The sequence below is a fragment of the Charadrius vociferus genome, unplaced genomic scaffold (genome assembly GCF_000708025.1).
Source record: "Charadrius vociferus isolate BGI_N301 unplaced genomic scaffold, ASM70802v2 scaffold406, whole genome shotgun sequence".
Taxonomy (NCBI): Eukaryota; Metazoa; Chordata; class Aves; order Charadriiformes; family Charadriidae; genus Charadrius; species Charadrius vociferus.
Window position 1 is genome coordinate 1,988 of NW_009648948.1, and position 18,617 is coordinate 20,604.

Here is an 18,617-nt window from a genome sequence, read left to right on the forward strand (position 1 = left end):
GAGGTGTTCAAGGCCAGGTTGGACGGGGCTTGGAGCAACCTGGGCTGGTGGGAGGTGTCCCTGCCCAAGGGCAGGGGGGTGGAACTGGATGGTCTTCAAGGTCCCTTCCAACCCAAACCGTTCTATGGTAATTTGGGGAGCAAAACCACTCCCCACAGACTCCCATTCACTGCCCTCAGGAGTAGGGAGGGGAAACTGAGGCATGAAGCGCAGGACCAGCCCCGCGGCGCCTTCCTCACCTTGATGGAGGCACCCGCAAACCGCGCCAGCTGCTTGATGTGCTGCCCCTTCTTCCCGATGATGGCCCCCACCGACTGCGCCGGGATGAACTTCACAACCTCTTGCTCCGGCAGCTGCGGGGGCACGGCAGAGCGAGAGGGTCAGGGGACCAGCCGGACAAGGGACAAGGCAGGTGGCTGTCCCCATGCCACCATCCCATGGTAGTGGTTGCCCACCCTCCCGAGGTGCCCTAGCGAAGATCTCCTGGAGAGGGGCGCCAGGCACTTACGGGGTGCTGATGGGGGAAGGCGCTGGCCGGGGGGGCTCCGTACAGACCCGAGAGGTACGCCGAGGAGCTCTATGGTGGGAGAGAAAACGAAGGTCAGTGGTGGCCCCAGCATCCCAGCCCCTTCCTGGCCACCCCCAGCACGACGCAGAGCAGCGTGCCACCACCGTGAGCCCGGCAGGGACACGGGGACAACCCTTCAGGCCCCGAACGCCCCCTCAGAGAGCACGGGTGCACCCGTGCATCGGGGTGAGCTGCAGCCCCGATCCTGTGCCTGTGGCACAGCACGACGGGGCTGGGAGGCGGACGGGGGCTCCCAGTTACCCCCAGTGCCTCCCCACTGCCATGTTTCCACATGTGCCCTGCATTTGTAGGGGAAAACTGGCCCCGATGGCCTTTCAGAGCAGCCGCAACCCTGGGAAGCCGAAACCGTGGTGTGACCACCATTGGTCCCCTGCGGAGAAGACGGGGGTTTGGCAAGAACGGAGCAAAATGTCTGGTTTTGCTCCGATTTCCCCCACCATTTCACTTCTCCGGGTCCAAGAGAAGAGAAAGCAAAGGCTGAAGGAGATGATCCCCCAAGACCTGGGCTGGAGACCGGGGGGGGAAAGCAGCCAAAAGCAAGGGGTGCGTGACAGCACCCCAACCCAACTCAACTCAACCCAACCCAACGCCTCGTCAACTCTTCCATGTTTCAAATACATCAGACACTTCTCCTGGCAGCAGACACAACTCCCTCCTGCTCTTGTGTTCCAGCAAGTGCAATCAGATGCTACCTGCAGACCACCATTTCTCAGGTGGAGGAGGAGCAGACCCAGCTGCCCTGCCCATGGTGGACGTCGCTCTCGCTCCCAGCCCTCTATTTAAACCTGCCGCACCGAGGTTTCGTGCTCCTCCTTGCATTGAGCCCGTGCTCTCCGTGTCCACCCTCTGCTTCTGGCCATGGGCTGCTCCATGTCTCCTACACCAACATGTCCTCTCCTGCCCAGCCAGTCGTCAAGGCTAGGGTGGACAGTGCACCTCCTCAGTTCCCTCCATTCACCGTGAGGCTCGTTCCTTGTCCTCCACCCTTGCCGGGTCTCTAGAGCTCCACAATTGAAGCTACAGCCACCAGCCCCAGGTCCTGCTGAGGACATGGTCAGAAATGACCACTCCGAAGTGTGAAACACAAAGTACTTGGGTGGAAGGAGCAGAGACGATCGCTCCTCTTGGCCTCACCAGGGTGGCTTCAAAAAGGTCCCACAAAGCTTTAGGGTGAAGGAGGTCCCACCAAACGCCGCCCTTCAGGAGAACCTGCCCAGCTCCTCTCCATCACGCCAACAAACGCTCAACCAGACATTTCCCCAAGGCCGCACTTGCTCTGGTGGTTGCAGCGGGCAGAGCATCGTCCCACGCAGCCAGACCAACCGACCCTTCTCAGTGCCCTCTGGGGCCACCACACACATCACCCTCACATGCCCCTCCGCACCGCCAGCCTGGCACTCACCGTTCTCCTCCGACCGCTCTGCTGCTGGCGTCGCCAGGAAAAAGAAAACAGCACAAGTAAATGAACCCGCGCCCCGGTCGCCGTGTGTGGCCAAAAGCATCTCAACCTGGTCATCCCAAGGGTGCTCTGCAGGTGCTGGTGGGCTGGGGATGGACCTTCTCCACCAGCACTTTGGCCGGCATGTCTTCCCAACACCGGACTGTCCCTGCCTGCGTACAACCTCAAGGGTTTTTAAGCTGCTTCCCAGGCGTGCTTTGCCCCAGGTCCCACCAGCCACGGCACCCCAAGGAAGAGGGAAACCTTTGCCTACAAAATCGGGAGAAGATCAGCTCCCACCAGACACGACCCTTCGGGTGCCGGGGGGGACCAAGGCTGATGGCTGCACGGGGCACGCTGCTCATCCCCTTTCATGCCATGCTCCGCACGCTCTGTGGCAATGCCGGTGGGTTCACGTGGCCACCGGGACCAGACCCGCAGGGCACAACCGAGTCCACACCATCACAACCCAGTGGTGGGTTTGGGGTCAGGACTGAAGATAATTTACATGGTTTTTCCATGCCGGCATCGGCACCGGCTGCCCCCAGCAGAGAGCAGCACCCCTGGGACACGGCCAGTCCTTGAACACCGGTGAAACCAAACTCAGCACAACATGGGGATGCAGCTGATCTTGCCGGGGAGCTACATCCAAGGAGGGACAAGCCACATTCATTCACTGTCTTCTCCACTTCGCTGCTGTGATGAACACCTTCCCCAAATGGCCAAGAATCAGAGCTCTTGTTCAAGTCTTCCCAAGAGATGGATCCTATAGCTACACTGTCCACCCAAACCCAAGAGCTACAGCAGGAGAGTCCAGAGACCACTCTGCCCTCAAGAACGTGCCCCCCTGCACCCCAAAACCTCATGAACTTACTGCAAACGGGTGGTACGGGGCGGCTGCCGCAGCTCCTCGGGCCCCCGGGGTGGATGGGAGCATGGACAGTCCCGTCGAGAAGATTCCCAAAGAACTGAGGTTCAATCCAGGGATTAGGTTGGCTTGCTGCTGGGAGAGCAACCACATGGAGAAACATGTAAAAGGCAGAGTGGGATTTTTGGAGTTCTCACCACATAGTGTCGTCACGATGGGTGAGGGCCAACCCCAAATCAACATTCCCCACCCAACAGTTTTCTTCTGGCCACCTTCAGCAGTGGCTTCGAAGCAGGGGCATCATAGGCAGGAGGGTTGGGAGCTTACATTGACGGCCACCACGTCGTTCTCATAGGCCTCTCGCAGCTTCTTCATGATCTCCACTTCGGCATTGGAGCACGCCTCCGTGCTGCCTTTCACTGTGATGGTCCGTTCAGGGTTATAAATGGTTAAATCCTGCAAACTAACCCATGGATAAAACCAGAGACACAGTTACACTTTTTTCCAAGTTAAAAAAAAAAAAAAAAAGGCGAGCTCAGATCAAAGATGAGCATTCCCCCCGGAGACCGTGTGGAACCACATGCCCTCTCCCTGCCCAATGCCACCATCCACCTGGGATGGAGAAGATACACCCGGGATGGGGAACGTGTACGGGAGGACACAACTGCTCTGGTTTCTGGCTGCGGCGCTGCCCGTACTGTGTTGGATGGAGGGGGGTGGCTTGGTGTTCACCAGGACTTACGGGGAGATGGTGATCTTCGTGCCCGTGTCCTGCTCGATCTTCTTGAGATTGCGGCCCTCCTTGCCAATCAACCTCCCCACCAGACTGTTGTGTGCTAGGATTTTCAAGGGAATCTCTTCTGCTCTGAAATCGATTAAAGAAAATAAAACCTAATGGTCCAGCTGGCCAGGAAACCAATTTTCAGCAACAGGCACTAACAACGCGGTGGAAGGAGCAGAAGCAGCACCAGTGTTTCCCACCACTGTAATCTCCTCAGTTTCTGGGGAACGGGAACTCAGGAACTTCCCAAGCCCAATGGCACATCTCTATTTCATGAGGTTTTGTTCTCCAAGTTTGCCTACATGCTCTTGGTACCCACCTGCGCTTCTGGTCTCTACAACACTGTCAACCACATCATTAAGAAGTCGTTAAGTTGTAAGTTATTAACTCACCCACGACTCTGTCCTGAAACTTCGAATGCCAGCAGTTCCCTCAAGGGGTGGGGGGTGACAGAAGATGGCTTCTTCTCCACTGATTTACCTCCCTTCCACCAAACCTGCCCGTTCTGCTGAGCCAGGGGGCACTTACGATTTAGTTTCATCAGCCTCCTTCTGCATGATATCAAGGATCATGCGACACGCTTCAGAGCACCCCTCTGGTGTGGCATGGATGGTGATGGGCTTTTCGGCGGCGCCAGCGTTCTCCTTCCGATGGATGTCAACCCTACAGTGAAACAACCAGCAGAGAGGAGCCCCCTGAGATGCGTTTGGTGTCACACAAAGGCTTTCAAGAGCTCAGGAGCTGAGCTTGCTATTCACAGAAAAGCTTTTTTCAACACCTGCTCAAGTTTTGGGGTGAACCTGGGTCTCACTGACGTACATCTACCGTCACCTGGTGTCATGCAAGCCCAGGTCATAGTTCGCTCCGGTTGGTTTAGATCAGACCTGAACTACTTCACCTTTATGACCTGAGGTCTACCTAGGAGCTGAGGGACGTCAATCAATAATACTGCATCAAGAGGGGGCAGAACAACTCCTCAACTGGACAAAGCCCTGAGCAACCTGGTCTATTGTCTTTGACGCCAGTCCCGCTTGGAGCAGGAGACCGGATTGGAGGTCTCCAGAGGTCCCTTCCAACCTCAACCTCTCACAACACCCGAGGCTGTCCAGCGACCAGCAGCTGCCACGACTGTTGTGTGTCCTTTGGGACAGAGGGACAACTTACCCGTAGGCAGCATTTTGTCACGACACGGAGGCACGCGTCAACAACAGCGCTTGTACTCACGCCCTTCCACGGGAGACCAGAAAGCTCTCCCTTGTGCACCGGCAGGGACCGTGCTCTACCTCCTCTGGTCCTCCCCTCAGCTCATGGCGGGGAGGAGGCACATGCCTCCAGCTCGCTCCTCACCGCTCAACCGTACCTGGCAAAGACCCTGAGAGAGAGGGAGAGAGGAAAGCAGGGTAGGAGAATCCCGCACGTCAACCACGCATCTTGAAGAACAGAGGTAAGCAACCTTTCCATCTTCTCCATGTGAGTCTGTGCACTCTTCCCACCAGAGGATGACGCCGTGCATCCATCCTGCCATCGGCCACCACCTCGGGGTCCCTATCACTGCCGCAGCCAGAGCTGGGCCAGCCCAGTTCTTCTGAGAAAGGTGCAGCAGTGACCACTCAGCCACCCAGTGATGCCACCAGCGCTCTACTCCAACACGGTGCCCTCCGGCCATGTCTATGTTTTTGAAAGAGGTCCTCATCCTGACCAGGATCATTCATGGGTGGTGCTGTGCATGCACGGCCAAGGGTTGTGGTGCAGAGTCACCTCTAACCAGCACCACATGTGAATGCTGCAGGGTCATGGTGGGTTTGCACAGGTCAACTCTTCCAGGAGCTCATAAACCGGGGCGTAGGAACAAGGACGCTTCATCTACAGGTAGAGCGGGAGCAGCTGGGTGAACCTGCCCTGAGATAAAGGAAGAGCCTGACACCACCAGCTTCGAAAGGGAACCCAGAGTGGTTTCATCCACAGACAGAAGCGAGAATGAAGACTAAGTATGATCCCCTTTGCAGGCTACATCTCTCCAGATCTCCTACGGCTTCAGCCAGAGCTGCCCAGGCAGGAGACTGGTCCTCCCTGGACTGGGCAAAGAGGTGCTGAAGACACGAGCACCACCAGGCTCTCCCTGCCTTTTGGTTATGTCTACAGCACACAGTGACCCAGCTGCGTGCCGTCACTCGCATGTGACACCCTCTAAGATGCTCCCAGCTGTGGAGCTCCAGCAGGTTGATGTGGAGGATGTGTTCCTTCAGAAGCAACACCCAGCAGCCACAGGGACACCCACTGCCACCCCTTCCACCAAGGAGATGGCAAACGCATCATGACGTGCCACAAGAGGCGATGACAGGCCCATGCTCCAGAGCAGTGCTGCAATGTCACACCAGGTTGATGTTCCCAGTTGGGGGGAACTGATGTTGAATCCATGGCTGCCCCAACAAACCCCGTGGATGGGGTGGATTCACCAGCTTCTTGAACCCATCAACCGTCAAGGTAGAGACGGGGCACACAGCTGTGCCTTTGTACCAAAGAGGGGCCAAGAGACACAGACGGGCTGGATGGACGCACCCAAGTGAAGGAGTACTCTGGACAAGCCCAGGAGAGGGACATGGGACAGATTTCTGGCTGACCTCCAACCCATCCCAACCCTGGATGTGCAGGAAGGAGCTCAACTGGCAGAGAGAAGATGGGGCACCAGGAAGGGGCGGCTGCATTGAGGCACGTCCTGCCATAAAGAGTTGGAGGGTGAAGGAGTGCTCTGGACTTCCCACCACATCCCAGTGCTGCGGCTGCAGAGCTCCAGTCCAACAGGAGGATGCGGAAGGGGACCTGCAAGCCCCTCAGGCCACCTGCAGCTGCCTGGGACTGCAGGGACCTTATAGGGGCTGGGAAGGCTTCAGAGAGCGGTGGCCATGAGGGACAGCCCTCTCCAGGTGGACGACACAACGTGCATGCAAGGTTATCCTGGCCCCATGCGTGCTCGGTAGTGATGGTCCTCTCTCCTCATCAAACTACAAGGGTTGTAATCACCGTGGAAGGTCCTCTGGTGGGGTGGGCTCTTGGTCTGGGCTCCTTCTCAGCCAAGGAAGAAGATGGCTCAACCTGGAGACAGGTTTTGTCCCCTGGAGCTCAAGAGCATCTCCAGCCATCGCCATAAGTGGAGACAGGGGTGAAGTCCTACGTGACCAGAGGAATCCAGGACCCAACGTTGTTCTGGGTAGGAGGAGGGGCCAGTCAACAGGATGTCACCAGCACCCTCGTCCCAAGCATCAGCACACCAGTGGGTGAGGGTGACCTGAGCAGGCACAGAACTGTGGGCTGACACCTCAAACTGAAGGCAACGGTCTTCTGCGACTGCCCGAGATGGGTGCACGTGCTCTCCCTTGCACAAGCCTGGAGTGGTGGTGGTGGCATGCCATGGCACATGGCCTCCTCAGGCAGGTCAGGAGAGGTGAGAGCATGGAGCAGGGCCTTCCTCCACAGCACCAGGTTTTCAGGGCAGGCGTAGGGAGCCAACCCACAAGGAGAGACAGCCTGGTGGCAGAAACTGCCCCAGGCAGCAGCGTTTGGCCTCGCAGTCAGGAGAAACCATCAGCCAACACCTCCTACCTTCCTCTCCAGGCACAGGGCTTGCAAAGGGCAACCTTCCAGTCCTGAGTGGCAAGGACATAGCTACACCCTGCTGCTCATCACACCAGGAAACTCACCTGGAGAAGAAGGGCTCGCAGCCAACTGGGACCAGCTCATGGCTACTAGGTGGCCACGCTCTAGGGCTAGCCGGGTTCAAAGAGCTCCTCTCCCTATTGCCCCCTTTGCGTACAAACCTCTTCCTGCAAACCCAACGCTGGGGTTCAGCTCGCTCGGCTGCAGAGCAGCACGTCTTCCTACCTCCTGCTCAAGCGGATGCGCTATTACCAAATAATTTGCCTCTAAAAGCTTCTCTGAGAACTAGGACGCCCTGGAGGATGTTCTGGTACGGGAGTCCTATGTCCTGTGGGACCACCAGGTTCAGGATGATGAGCATGGGAGAAGACAGCTTTGGGTTAAACACAAACAAATCCGGGCAGGAACAAACCATGCAGGAAAACCATGCAGAAAATCAGAGGTGAAATCAATGTGAACATCGACAAGAGAAACATGGAAAACTTTGGCAAGACAGTCCCCTCCGCCCCGCTCCCGCCCCTTCTATTTTTTTCTTAAAAAATAAAAACCTTAGATTGAAAAAAAAAAAAAAAAGGGGGCTTCAAACAGTTATGAGAAGCCCATCCTTCTCCAGGCAGCGCTCCCATGGTGCCCCCTTCTGCCCTACGACAGCTCTAGCCCATACGGGGCACGGCGGGATGAGCAAATCCCGAAGGCAAAGACTGTGTGGGCACCCACGGCCGTACCTAGGATCCCCCTTCAGAGTTTTAACCCCAAACTTGCCCTTTTTTTTTTTTTTTTTCTTCCCTAAAGCCTCAACCCCAGCCGTTCTCACCATTAGACCCATCCCTGGCCTTTTTGAACGCGCATCCCCCTCTTTGCCACACCCGGACCACCCTGGCCAGCATGAATGGTTTAGGACATGGGTTCCCGCCACCATCCCATGAAGGCTGCACCCTAAGAATACAGCACTGACCAGCACTCAAAAGCCCCGAGCACATGGAAGACCCATGTGGGGGACCTACAGCGCCCTACAGAAGGAAACAAAACCATTTGAGGTACTTACTTGGACTGGGTTTGCTTAGTAAGGTTCTTTATGGTCAAGCCCTCCTTTCCTATGATCGCACCAACAAACTGCGTGGGCACCAGCATCCGCAGTGGGAAATCGAGCTGTTTGGGCTGCGAGGAGCCCCCCGGGGAGGAGCCCCGCTCCCTGGAAGAGTGGCCCCCACGGCGGGATCGCTGGGGGGGCGGAGGGGAGCTCACCTCTTCATCCGGGATGTAGGAAATCTTGAAGGAATAGTTCTCAAACTGGTGGCCACTCAGCTTCTCAATTGCTCTGCAAGGTAGGGAGAGGTGGGGGACGCGGTGAGGGGCTCTCCAGGGATGGGTACACCTCCAGAACTTGCCCCTGTAGACCGTGGTCCCTCCCCAGCCCTGCATCTTCCTCCCTCTGGAGGAAGGTGGCCATGGGAAGCCAGAGCCTCCCACTTTCCCTGTGCTGAGCAAGCCCCGTAATGTGGCGTGACGATGTCCCCTCCCATGTGGGTGATGCCGGGGCTGGCACACAGCTTGTCCCCCCAGGAGAGGTGTGATGCCAGCCTGGTGATCTGATACTTCACCTGGGGAAAGCACTGGCCAGAAGCTATCACACAGCGTGGAAATGCTCTCATGGGCTTTGCGGACATGGAAAAGGTGACAGAGGGGCTCCGAGCAAGAGCTGCTGCTCCAAGGAGAAGGAAGTGACACACGGTGCCCCTCTATCGGGAACCCCAACTCCCCTTCCAGCTCGGTAAGGCTGGAGGTGCTGCACCTGGACTCTTCATCCCCCCAGGCCCCTCCTCGGTGGGGTGATCCTCAGCCATGCCGGAGTCTGAGATGACTTCTGCAAGCGGTGATGGCTTCAGCCATACTTCTTTCCTCTTCCTACCGTCTCTCGCTTTGGCTATTTATAGGCAGGCATGTGAACGCACCACTGCAAGCAGCTCCCTGCCAGACCCCAACGTCACATCCAACAATGACTTCTGCAGCTTCGCCGTCCCTTTCCAAAATCAGCACAGTGCCCCACGGCCCGATTTCTCCGCCGAGGTCTTCCTTCCACCTCTTGCTATCACAACGGGCTCTAAACCAAACACACGTACCCACAAACCACCCTGGCCTTTCCTCCCATCACTCGCTTCTGCGTCGAGCTGCTGAGCACCACCCAAGAGAGGCGTCAGTCCAGCTGGATGCGACCGATCCTGAAGACTCTTACCCCAAAGCCCCATCAAGCACCGCTTTGGTAAGACTCTTCGTCTTCCTTTCTTGCCAGACATCCCGAGACATGCCAGCTCACACCTCGTTTATCTGTGGTCCACGGCACCTTCCTTGCACCTGCTGGCAACCACCTCCTTGTGGCCAGTCATGGCGGGACCACACGCCCCAGCATGGCCACCTGAACTGGAGCAAGGTGGTCTGGCCTCTGGCCTCCTGGATTAGCAGATCATTCTCCCCGTCTCCATCCTCACGCGTCCAACCTCGTGATGGTCAACTCAGATGGGAAGTTGCTGCAACGCCCATCAGCAAATGGACTCTGGCAACGGCTCTTCCTTGCACAGGGTCTGCCTGACTCTTGGTGACATCAAAAATACCCCTGCCACTAAGTAGGAGATGTGCTCACTACTTACTCAGACAACTTAAGGCTGGTCTCCAGCACAGGGTTGAAGTGTCTACAAGCCTGTAGCAAAGGATTTTGCTTAAATTTGCTTTGGTTGTTCAGCCTGGAGAGGATAAGACTCCAGGGAGACCTTTAGAGCAGCTTTCTGGTATCTGAAGGGGCTACAAGAAAGCTGAAGAGGGACTTTTTACAAGGGCATGTGGTGATAGGACGAGGCTTCAAACTGGAAGAGGGGAGATTTAGATGAGATACCAGGAAGAAATGTTTCCCTGTGCGGGTGGTGAGCCCTTGGCTGTGGTTGCCCCGAGAAGCTGTGGCTGCCCCATCCCTGGAGGTGTTCAAGGCCAGGTTGGACGGGGCTTGGAGCAACCTGGGCTGGGGGGAGTGTTCCTGCCCAGGGCAGGGGGGGTGGAACTGGGTGGTCTTTAAGATCCCTTCCAACCTAAACCATTCTATGATTCTATGAAATAGTCCCTGCATTCCTTAACTAACCTCTAATTTTTTTTTTTTCATCTCTGCTGGCTATGATAAATCTTTGAACACGTCTTCACGTAGCCCTACTGCACTGACGCACAGCCTCAACAGGTTCTTCCACAGTTATAAATTTTTTTCTTGATGGGTGACATTTTATTATGACACGTCTGCACAGTGTGCGGGTGATTGACCCTCTGCTGCTCTCCCTCCCCTGCAAAAACTGGTCATGGACCCCTCGCCTCCCTCTCACCTCCTCTAACCAGTTACTCAAAGGTCCTCTCTCTCATGTCCACGGCAGAAGAACTTTCCAAAAGCCTTCTAGAAGTCAGTCAGATGGTTTCTCTGGGCTCCAGGAAGCAGGAGGTGAGTGTCTCCAACTTGACTTTTCCCCAAATGGCGGGCAGTATTTACATCCTCCCACCATCACAGCATTTCTTCACCATCTCTCCCACCTCCTTCTACCATATTCCACCTCTTTCAGCAGCTCTGGTTGGGTGGTCGGACTGGTGATTAATCCGGTGCGCTCCTAGTTTAGGTCTGGACTTCCAACGTGGGAAGACGACTCCTTGACGAACTGCTTATCTGACCTGACCCTCAACTTTCTAGAGCACTTTGCTCCCTGAAGACAAGGCCACTGCGACTCTGCGGGGGACCTTGTAGGAAGGACAGTGTCCAAAAGGAATTGCAAGATGCCACATCTGAGACCCCTTTGGAGACAAGAGGAGAAGGCACAGAGGAAGAGGGGGCAACCACACAGTTGAGGGCCCCAAGCTGGTCCAGCAGTGCCTGTGCATGTATGATGGGACACCATGGAAACCCTATCTCCCACGTGAGAGGAGAAGGCAGGAGACTCCCCAGCGGTGGGGTCAAGAGGAGAAGGTGGAGCTGACTGCTGGCAGGAGAAACAGGAGGTGACACAGCTCAAGACAAAACCAACATCTGCCTGCTGTATCTCAAGAAGATACACAGACAGCCCTCAAAGGTACTTGAAGCTTACACTCTAAGAGCTTAGGAACAACCCAAGGAGGCTTAGGGAAAAGACAAGAAGCAGCCTGGAAAAACAGCCAGCGGAAAATACCTGGGATTCCTCGGAAAAAGTTCAGGTGGCGTGAAAACATGGATAAAATGAAATAAAACCCACTTACACTTTTGCTTCTTCTTTAGTTGCATACGTTACGTTGACAACGGCTGTTTCTGTGTCTGTGTTGACTGGGGGAAAAGCAAGAGAAGGCGCGTTAGGGCAGGGAAGGAGATGTCACCACTGCTCCCGGCCCACCCAGTATGCCCCGGAGGGGAGATGCAGGTGGGGACGGTGGGAGGGTAACGCCTGTCCCGTGGGGGATGGCCGTGGCCACCACGCCGGGTGAGTGCTTGTGCACCACTGGATTTTCTCCCAGCACAGGGATGGGGCCGGGCTGGCAAAGAAGCAGAAGGTGCCAAGGATGGATCCTGTCCCCCCGACCAGGGAGGATGCATGGCTGGACGTCACCGATCCACCAGCAGACCCCAAACAACACTTGGCTCATTTTCGCTTGCAGGGACAATTTATTTATTTTTTTTTTTTAATTTGCCAGTGACCAGGAGAAGCCCTGGGGATGGAGGACCAATGGCCCATGCCATCCCCCCACTGGACGGGTGGTCCCACCTCTGCCAGCAGGGCTTGTGTCCAGGGGGAAAACCATTTTATCCCAGTACCAACGACTGGAAAAAACAGTCTGTTTTTTCTCTGGCATGGACGGAGCTGGGGAGAGGCGCTGGGACTGTTGCACAGATGGGGACCACCATGCTGGACCATCTTACCTTGCTCTACGTTCTCCACCGTCCCATACTGAGCTAACAGGCCATCCAGCACCTGGGGATGGAGCAGAAACAGGGCAGGTGAGGCGGGCAGGAGAGGCTGTCGGACAGGCAGGGAACGGGCAGGGGAAGAGCCTGCTTCACCCACAGACACCCTCCAAGGAGCCAGCGTCACCCAACTGCTTAGATGCCTTCACCCACCCCATTATCCCAATGACGCCCCACTTGCTCAAAGCCACTCACGGCTCCAAGACCCACAAGCAGCCAGGAGATGGAGCCCAGTTCACACTCCACCTCCCTCCTGGGGTTACTGGGAAGGTAAAGGGTGGCCCGTGTGCCGACCACACGCTCCAGCAGCACAGCTCATGCTGCTTGGTGTGACTGATGGAGGAGGAGATTAATTTTAGGATGCTTTTAAGGATCGTCCGCTTCTTACCTCCCACTGCAGGTGGGGGGGGATATTTCGGATCTGGATCTTCCTGCTCCTGCAAAGATAAAGCCCCGGGTTAGAGTCTGCAGGAACACCAAAGCAGGCGAGAAAAGGTTTTCTGGGAATCAGATGGCAGCCGGCGAGAGCTTGCCGAAGCATCCCGCTTCCCCACGCCAAGCTGGAGCAGCTCAGCCGTGGAGAAAGCCGTTCCTCCCAGCCTTGTCCTGGTCACCTCCCGCAGGGGTCGAAGCTGTCTCGGGAACGCTCGCTCCCTCCTCATGCTGGCTGCCGGGTTTCCAAGGAAACCTCCTGAAATGAGCTTCTGCAGAGTCATGGCTGCACAGGCACGGCCGAGATGAACACACACACCTCCCTGACCACACTGCCCTGGGCTTTTGGGGGGACAGGACCCCGAGACCCACCACGGCCAGCCCTTAAGGGGGGCTGTCCAAAGGTGTATCCTGATATCCACCACTACCCAGCAATGCGGGGCTGATTTCCGTGGGGAAACCATATCCTCAGACGCCCGCCCTTGGAGATAGCCAACACACCCAATCTGGCCTGGTTGCACTCCCAACCTCACGTGATAGTACTCCCAACCTGGCTGTGGTTGCACTCCCAACCTCACACGGTGGCATTCCCAACCTCACTGCGGTGCAGGCTCCGGGCATGGACGCAGAGGAAGCATTGCAAAGGTTTACCCAGAGGTGATGACCACCCAACACCTCCCCAGCCTGGCTGCAAGAAGACATGCTTGGGCAGCAAGGAGCTTTGAGACACTTGAGTCCATGGAGGAAGCAGCCAAGCCATGAACTCTTCCACTGTTCACCCAGACGAGCATTCAGCATCCTACTTGTAGTCAATCAGCTCCAACCAACGCAGTGTCCTGTGTTCTCACCTGGTCCAGCTCTAACACTCTGATCAGAGCAGAGCAGGACCACCTCTTCCAACACCAGAAATGACTTTTCCAATTGAGCCACCCCCCACAGGTTTTGAGAGCCAATCAGCAGCTGGAAGCTGGTTCCGTGAAGCTTTGCCCTTCCTTGGGATGAGTTCAAGGAGGACGCTTGGAAGTACCTGAACGTGGTGGTACCAGTGGTGGGGACATGCAAGCAGGCACCAGCAGCCCCAGCAGACGGACAGCAACACGTAGGGGCTTTGGGCCAAATCCTGCAGGAGGAGCCCTGCAAGAGGAGGTGGGAGGAGCTCTGTTCACCTGCAAACCATCAACACCCAACACCCTGATTCCACCAGTGGTCTTCAACAGCTGGAAAACGAGACCTTCAAACTTTGGCCCAAGCTGCTCGTTGCACCTGAGCACCCCGAACCTCTGCACGCCGCAAATAATTTTGGCCGATAAAGAGCTTCTAAGGTAGTTTGGGGCCAGATGCCGGGGACAGGGAGGGAACGTGGGACACAGTGAGAACCAGAGGAGAGGCCGGTCCATGCAGACCCACTGCCACGCACAGCAGTGTGGGAGGTTGGTGTGCTCCAGACACGATCCTTCTGCCCCTACAGCAGAGGCACGCTCTGCTCGCTCCTGATTTAATAGCACAGGACAACCAGCGCCTTGTGATGGACAACTATCTGCCTTGTGAAACACGAAATCGGGGTGCAGCATGAGCAACACAACTCACAACTCACCGGGGTGCCGGTGAATACGTGCAGCAATCTGGGGCGTCCACCCCACACGCAGCAGATAAAACACGGGCTCCAAGCGAGAAAGGGACGGCAGGGAAAGAACGTTTCTTGAGATGTGAGCTGTGAGGGAAAAATAAAACCCACAGCTCATCCCATGAGGAGGACCATGGTCAAGCAAAGCAGCTGAAACCACCAAGGAACCTCGTATCTCATGGTGCTGCTCAAATGGGTATGGTCAGCGGTGTGATCAGCAATGGACAATGAACTCTAAGCTCGCATCCAACCGAGGAGGTGTGCTCAATAAAGCCCTGCATGGGTTTGACGGCCAGCTTCCCCAGGGACCCTGCGTACAGCCATCCTTGCTGAACGGCCAAGAACCCTGCCCAGTTCATGACTTGCCCCCTGTGCTGCTTAGCTCTGCAGGGATGGCTCTGCCCGTCAAAAGAAACTGGTCACTGCATCAAAGCGGGGAAGCCAGAGCTAGAGAAAATGGAACTGTCCTCCAGCATTATCAAACCCCTCTCCTCCAGCAGCCATGGAGTCCTCCTTTCCCCAGCTGCCACCAGGGATCTGAGGGTTGGGCATGAAGCTATACGATCCTTGTGAGGCAAAGAACAAGATTCATTGCATCCTATCCTATCCCATCTCATCCAACTCCATCCCACCCTTCACCATCCCACTCCATCCTACCCTACCCCATCCCACCCACGTCTCTCATCTCATCCAATCCCATCCCATCCCACCCATTCCATCCTAGAATCATAGAATAGTTTGGGTTGGAAGAGACATTTAAAGACCATCTAGTCCAACCCTCCTACAATGAGCAGGGACATCTTCAACTAGATCAGGTTGCTCAGAGCCCTGTCCAACCTGGCCTTGACTGTTTCCAGGGATGGGGCATCTACCATTTCTCTGGGTTTCACTACCCTCATTGTGAAAAAATTCTTCCTTATATTTAATCTAAATTTTCCCTCTTTTAGTTTAAAGCCATTACCCCTTGTCCTATCACAACAGGCCCTGCTAAAACGTCTGTCCCCATCTTTCTCGTAAGCCCCCCCCTTAAAAGTACTGAAAGGCCAAAATAAGGTCTCCCCGGAGCCTTCTCTTCTCCAGGCTGAACAACCCCAACTCTCTCAGCCTCTCCTCCCGGCAGAGGGGCTCCAGCCCTCCTACTCCATCCCACCCTACACCCTACCCCATCTCATCCAGCCCCATCCCATCCCACCCTATCCCATCCTACCCCACCCCATCCTATCCCCAAGCCATTCCCACCCCACACCAGAAGGGAGGCAGTGAGGAGGACCTGGCAAACCCCAGCCCAAGTGCCAGCGAGTCTCAAACCATTGGCACCTGAAAGCTTTCCAAGGCAACGCTCTTCTCAACTCTGAAAGCCCAGGACTGGCCTCTCCACGCTGGTGCAGAGCAGTGGACGGGCCGCCCAGTTACTTCTACCACCTAAACAGAACGGGTGGCCTCACTTGCCTCATCCCACGATGCCACCACTCAGCTGCAAGCCAACGCATTGCTACAACCATCCTCCTGCCCCAGCCTGGGAACCATCTGTGCCCATGGATGCTACAGGATGAACCACCGAGAAGCCACCCTCCTTTTGGGGTTCATTTGGCTCAGTTCACCCTCTCACCAAAGCCCACGGGACACGGGGCGTTTTGAAGCAGGTCATCCAAGTGCAGGCTGGCTGGACATGGTCTCCTTACCACAGTGTTGGGAGCGACTCTAGAAAAGCCTCTGCCTTGAACTGACTCGCCCTGGGGCATCATCTCCCCACACCTCGGCCAAAGGAGATGCCAGGGCAGCCCCGGTCTCCCCAGGTTGCTGCCGCACCGCTCACCCGCCTTCCAAAACGCCCAAAGAGAAGGACCACAGCAAGGTGCCGCATAACCCCACTTCTCAACAGGACACTACAGCATCGTCCCATTTCTAAGGTCCATCCGAGCTGATGCAGAGCATCCAACGATACCCAAACGGGGCTCAAGGCTTCACCCCCACCACCTGGCAGGTCACCCAGCAGCTCGTTATCACCTCTCAGCATTTAAAAATAAGGTTATTATTCCTACTGGGTGTATGTTTAATAGCTCTCGTAATTCCCCACATGGTAGAAGCGGTGCTGGACCACGCGCAGTCATCACTGATGGAGCGATGGATGTACATCCAGGACCACGATGGATGGACGTGTTATTCCCAGGACCGGGGCAGGAACCACACGTGGTCCTCATGGGACAGGGCAGCACATCTCAAGGCCAGCCTCCTCCAACACCACTCCCGGGAGGACTTTGGGGCAGAAAACCCCTTTATTCTCATTTTCCACGCTCCTCCCAAAACCTGGGAGATGGGGGAGCGATTTCAGCGCACGCACACAGGACCGGCGCAGGACCTCGTGACAAAGGCAGTGGCCACGTTCCACCCAACCAGGTTTGCGACAGGCCGGTAGGAATTTAAAAAAAAATTTTAAAAAATCATAATAAGCCACAATGACGGGCAAGGAGTTGGTGGAAAAATACTTAATTATGTGGTGCAACTAGCCCTGCCGTAACAAGCTGCCCTCAGGTGACCATGAGAGCTGCATCCTGCATCACCCTCCTGCTCCTCCCTACCTGCACGTGCCCACCAGCCACCTCGACCCAGGATGGAACAGCCGGCGGCAACCGAGCATCAGCCTCAACCGCTCAAGAAACCAGATTTATACAGGTCCACCTGCTTTTTTTGCCCTCCTAAATTCACCCCCAAACGGTAACACAGCTTGAGGAGGACACATCTTCTCCATCCCAGGGCTGGGTTTTGGGTACCACGTGCCGCCCGGAGTCACCCGCAGGATGGAGGCGCCGGCTCGAAGAGAGGCTGTAAGCTGGGTCCATGAAATAATTCACAACGGAGCTGCCGTATATTTCATGCATCTGTTAGACCGAAAGCGCGAGGTCGACGTCGCGACCGTGCAGGGAAAAGGGCGACGGAAAACCCACGGCCACCCGTGCCCCGCCAGCATCACCGGCCGATGACCACACACGAGGGCTTCACGTGCCGCGTGCCGGACAGCTGTACTTGCCGACACCAAGCAATAAAACAGAAGATGCCTTAAAACTTGCAGTTAATTCCCCAGAATGGGGTGGATTGAGGTGTTTTTGGCACATGTCACCCCCCCCCAGCAGCCCGGGTGAGCAGCAGCTTCATGGCTACCCCTCCCTGTAGCTCCTGGGGACGTGACGGCTGAAAGCCACCCCCGAAATCCAGAGACACAGAGGCAGAAGAATAAAGATGAGAGGCAGCTGTGAAATGACAACAAGGCACCGACCTCCAGCAGCCCTCCCCGCGGCCGCCCACCCTTCCCCTGCCCCTGGGGCTGCGGCACCATGGACCACCCATCATCCCCACCACCTCCTGGTCTCCTCATCCAGAGGGGCTTCACCTCCACCTCCCACGAGGGGACCAGAAACTCCATTTCACCCAACTGCCTTAAATATAATGCTTAAAACGGGATGGAAGGGACGGTTTCACCTAAAAATATGAAGATTTTTTCCTACTAGTTTTGTATTGTCTTTCTGTAATAAAGCCATAAAGGGATTTTATCACCTTCCACCTCAGATCGGTACCGACGGCAGAGAAAACACTGTCCAGCAGCTCTGGCTCTAAATAAAAATCAGTTTTAGAGAGAACTGGGGGGAAAAAAAAACAGAGGGGAAACGTGCTGGGAACCAACCATCTCCCTGGCGGTCCTGCCTGATTTATGAAATATTTGTCCCAGGCGAGAAAATACCTACAAGAAATGATGCTCATCATCAGGTGGGGACCAAACTTCATTCCACTGAATTTTTCCGACCCAGCAGCTTGCAGCCGGAGCCGAGCACTCTCCCCTAACCAGGCAGGGAAGAAACCATCTGTTGGGTTTGCTTCTCTTGAATATTATACACATATTTTGGTCTATTGGGGTCATCCTCAACAAGTTTTGCCCTCGCCCAACCCAATCCAGCAGCGCATCTTAACGAACAACGGCTCCGTCAGCACCGGGGCTGGCTAAGCATTAAAGAGCTGCCCCAGTTTCAACCAGTTGCCAAGAGCATCGCGGCTGCGGCTGCTCCAGTTTCCCCTCCCAGGCCGGGGGCTTTGCCTTGACGCTCTTAAGGAATTAAAATCCGTTGAACGTTAAAGCCATGTCCTCGTCCGCAGGACCAACAACCTGTCCGGGGACGGCACGTGATGGATACGTCCCCGTGAGTCGGGGATGTATTACCCGTAGGGCTGAACGGGAAATAATGTCCCATCTGTCACAGCTTCCCAAGATTAAGAGGGATGGGGAG

The 18,617-nt window shown here is 55.9% G+C and overlaps 1 protein-coding gene across 1 annotated transcript in view; it reads right to left on the reverse strand.

Annotated features, from left to right (window-relative positions):
• Window positions 1–18,617, reverse strand: part of IGF2BP2 (insulin-like growth factor 2 mRNA binding protein 2) — a gene marked incomplete at its 3' end in the record, with an annotated part of 23,207 nt that overhangs the window by 1,597 nt on the left and 2,993 nt on the right. The window contains exons 2-10 of the mRNA XM_009887373.1: window positions 12,673–12,721; window positions 12,240–12,291; window positions 11,585–11,648; window positions 8,376–8,648; window positions 4,205–4,339; window positions 3,638–3,760; window positions 3,223–3,358; window positions 2,902–3,030; window positions 240–353 (exon numbers count right to left, since the gene is read on the reverse strand). Coding sequence (XP_009885675.1) covers window positions 240–353; window positions 2,902–3,030; window positions 3,223–3,358; window positions 3,638–3,760; window positions 4,205–4,339; window positions 8,376–8,648; window positions 11,585–11,648; window positions 12,240–12,291; window positions 12,673–12,721 — 1,075 coding nt within the window. The remainder of the gene's footprint in view (window positions 1–239; window positions 354–2,901; window positions 3,031–3,222; window positions 3,359–3,637; window positions 3,761–4,204; window positions 4,340–8,375; window positions 8,649–11,584; window positions 11,649–12,239; window positions 12,292–12,672; window positions 12,722–18,617) is intronic.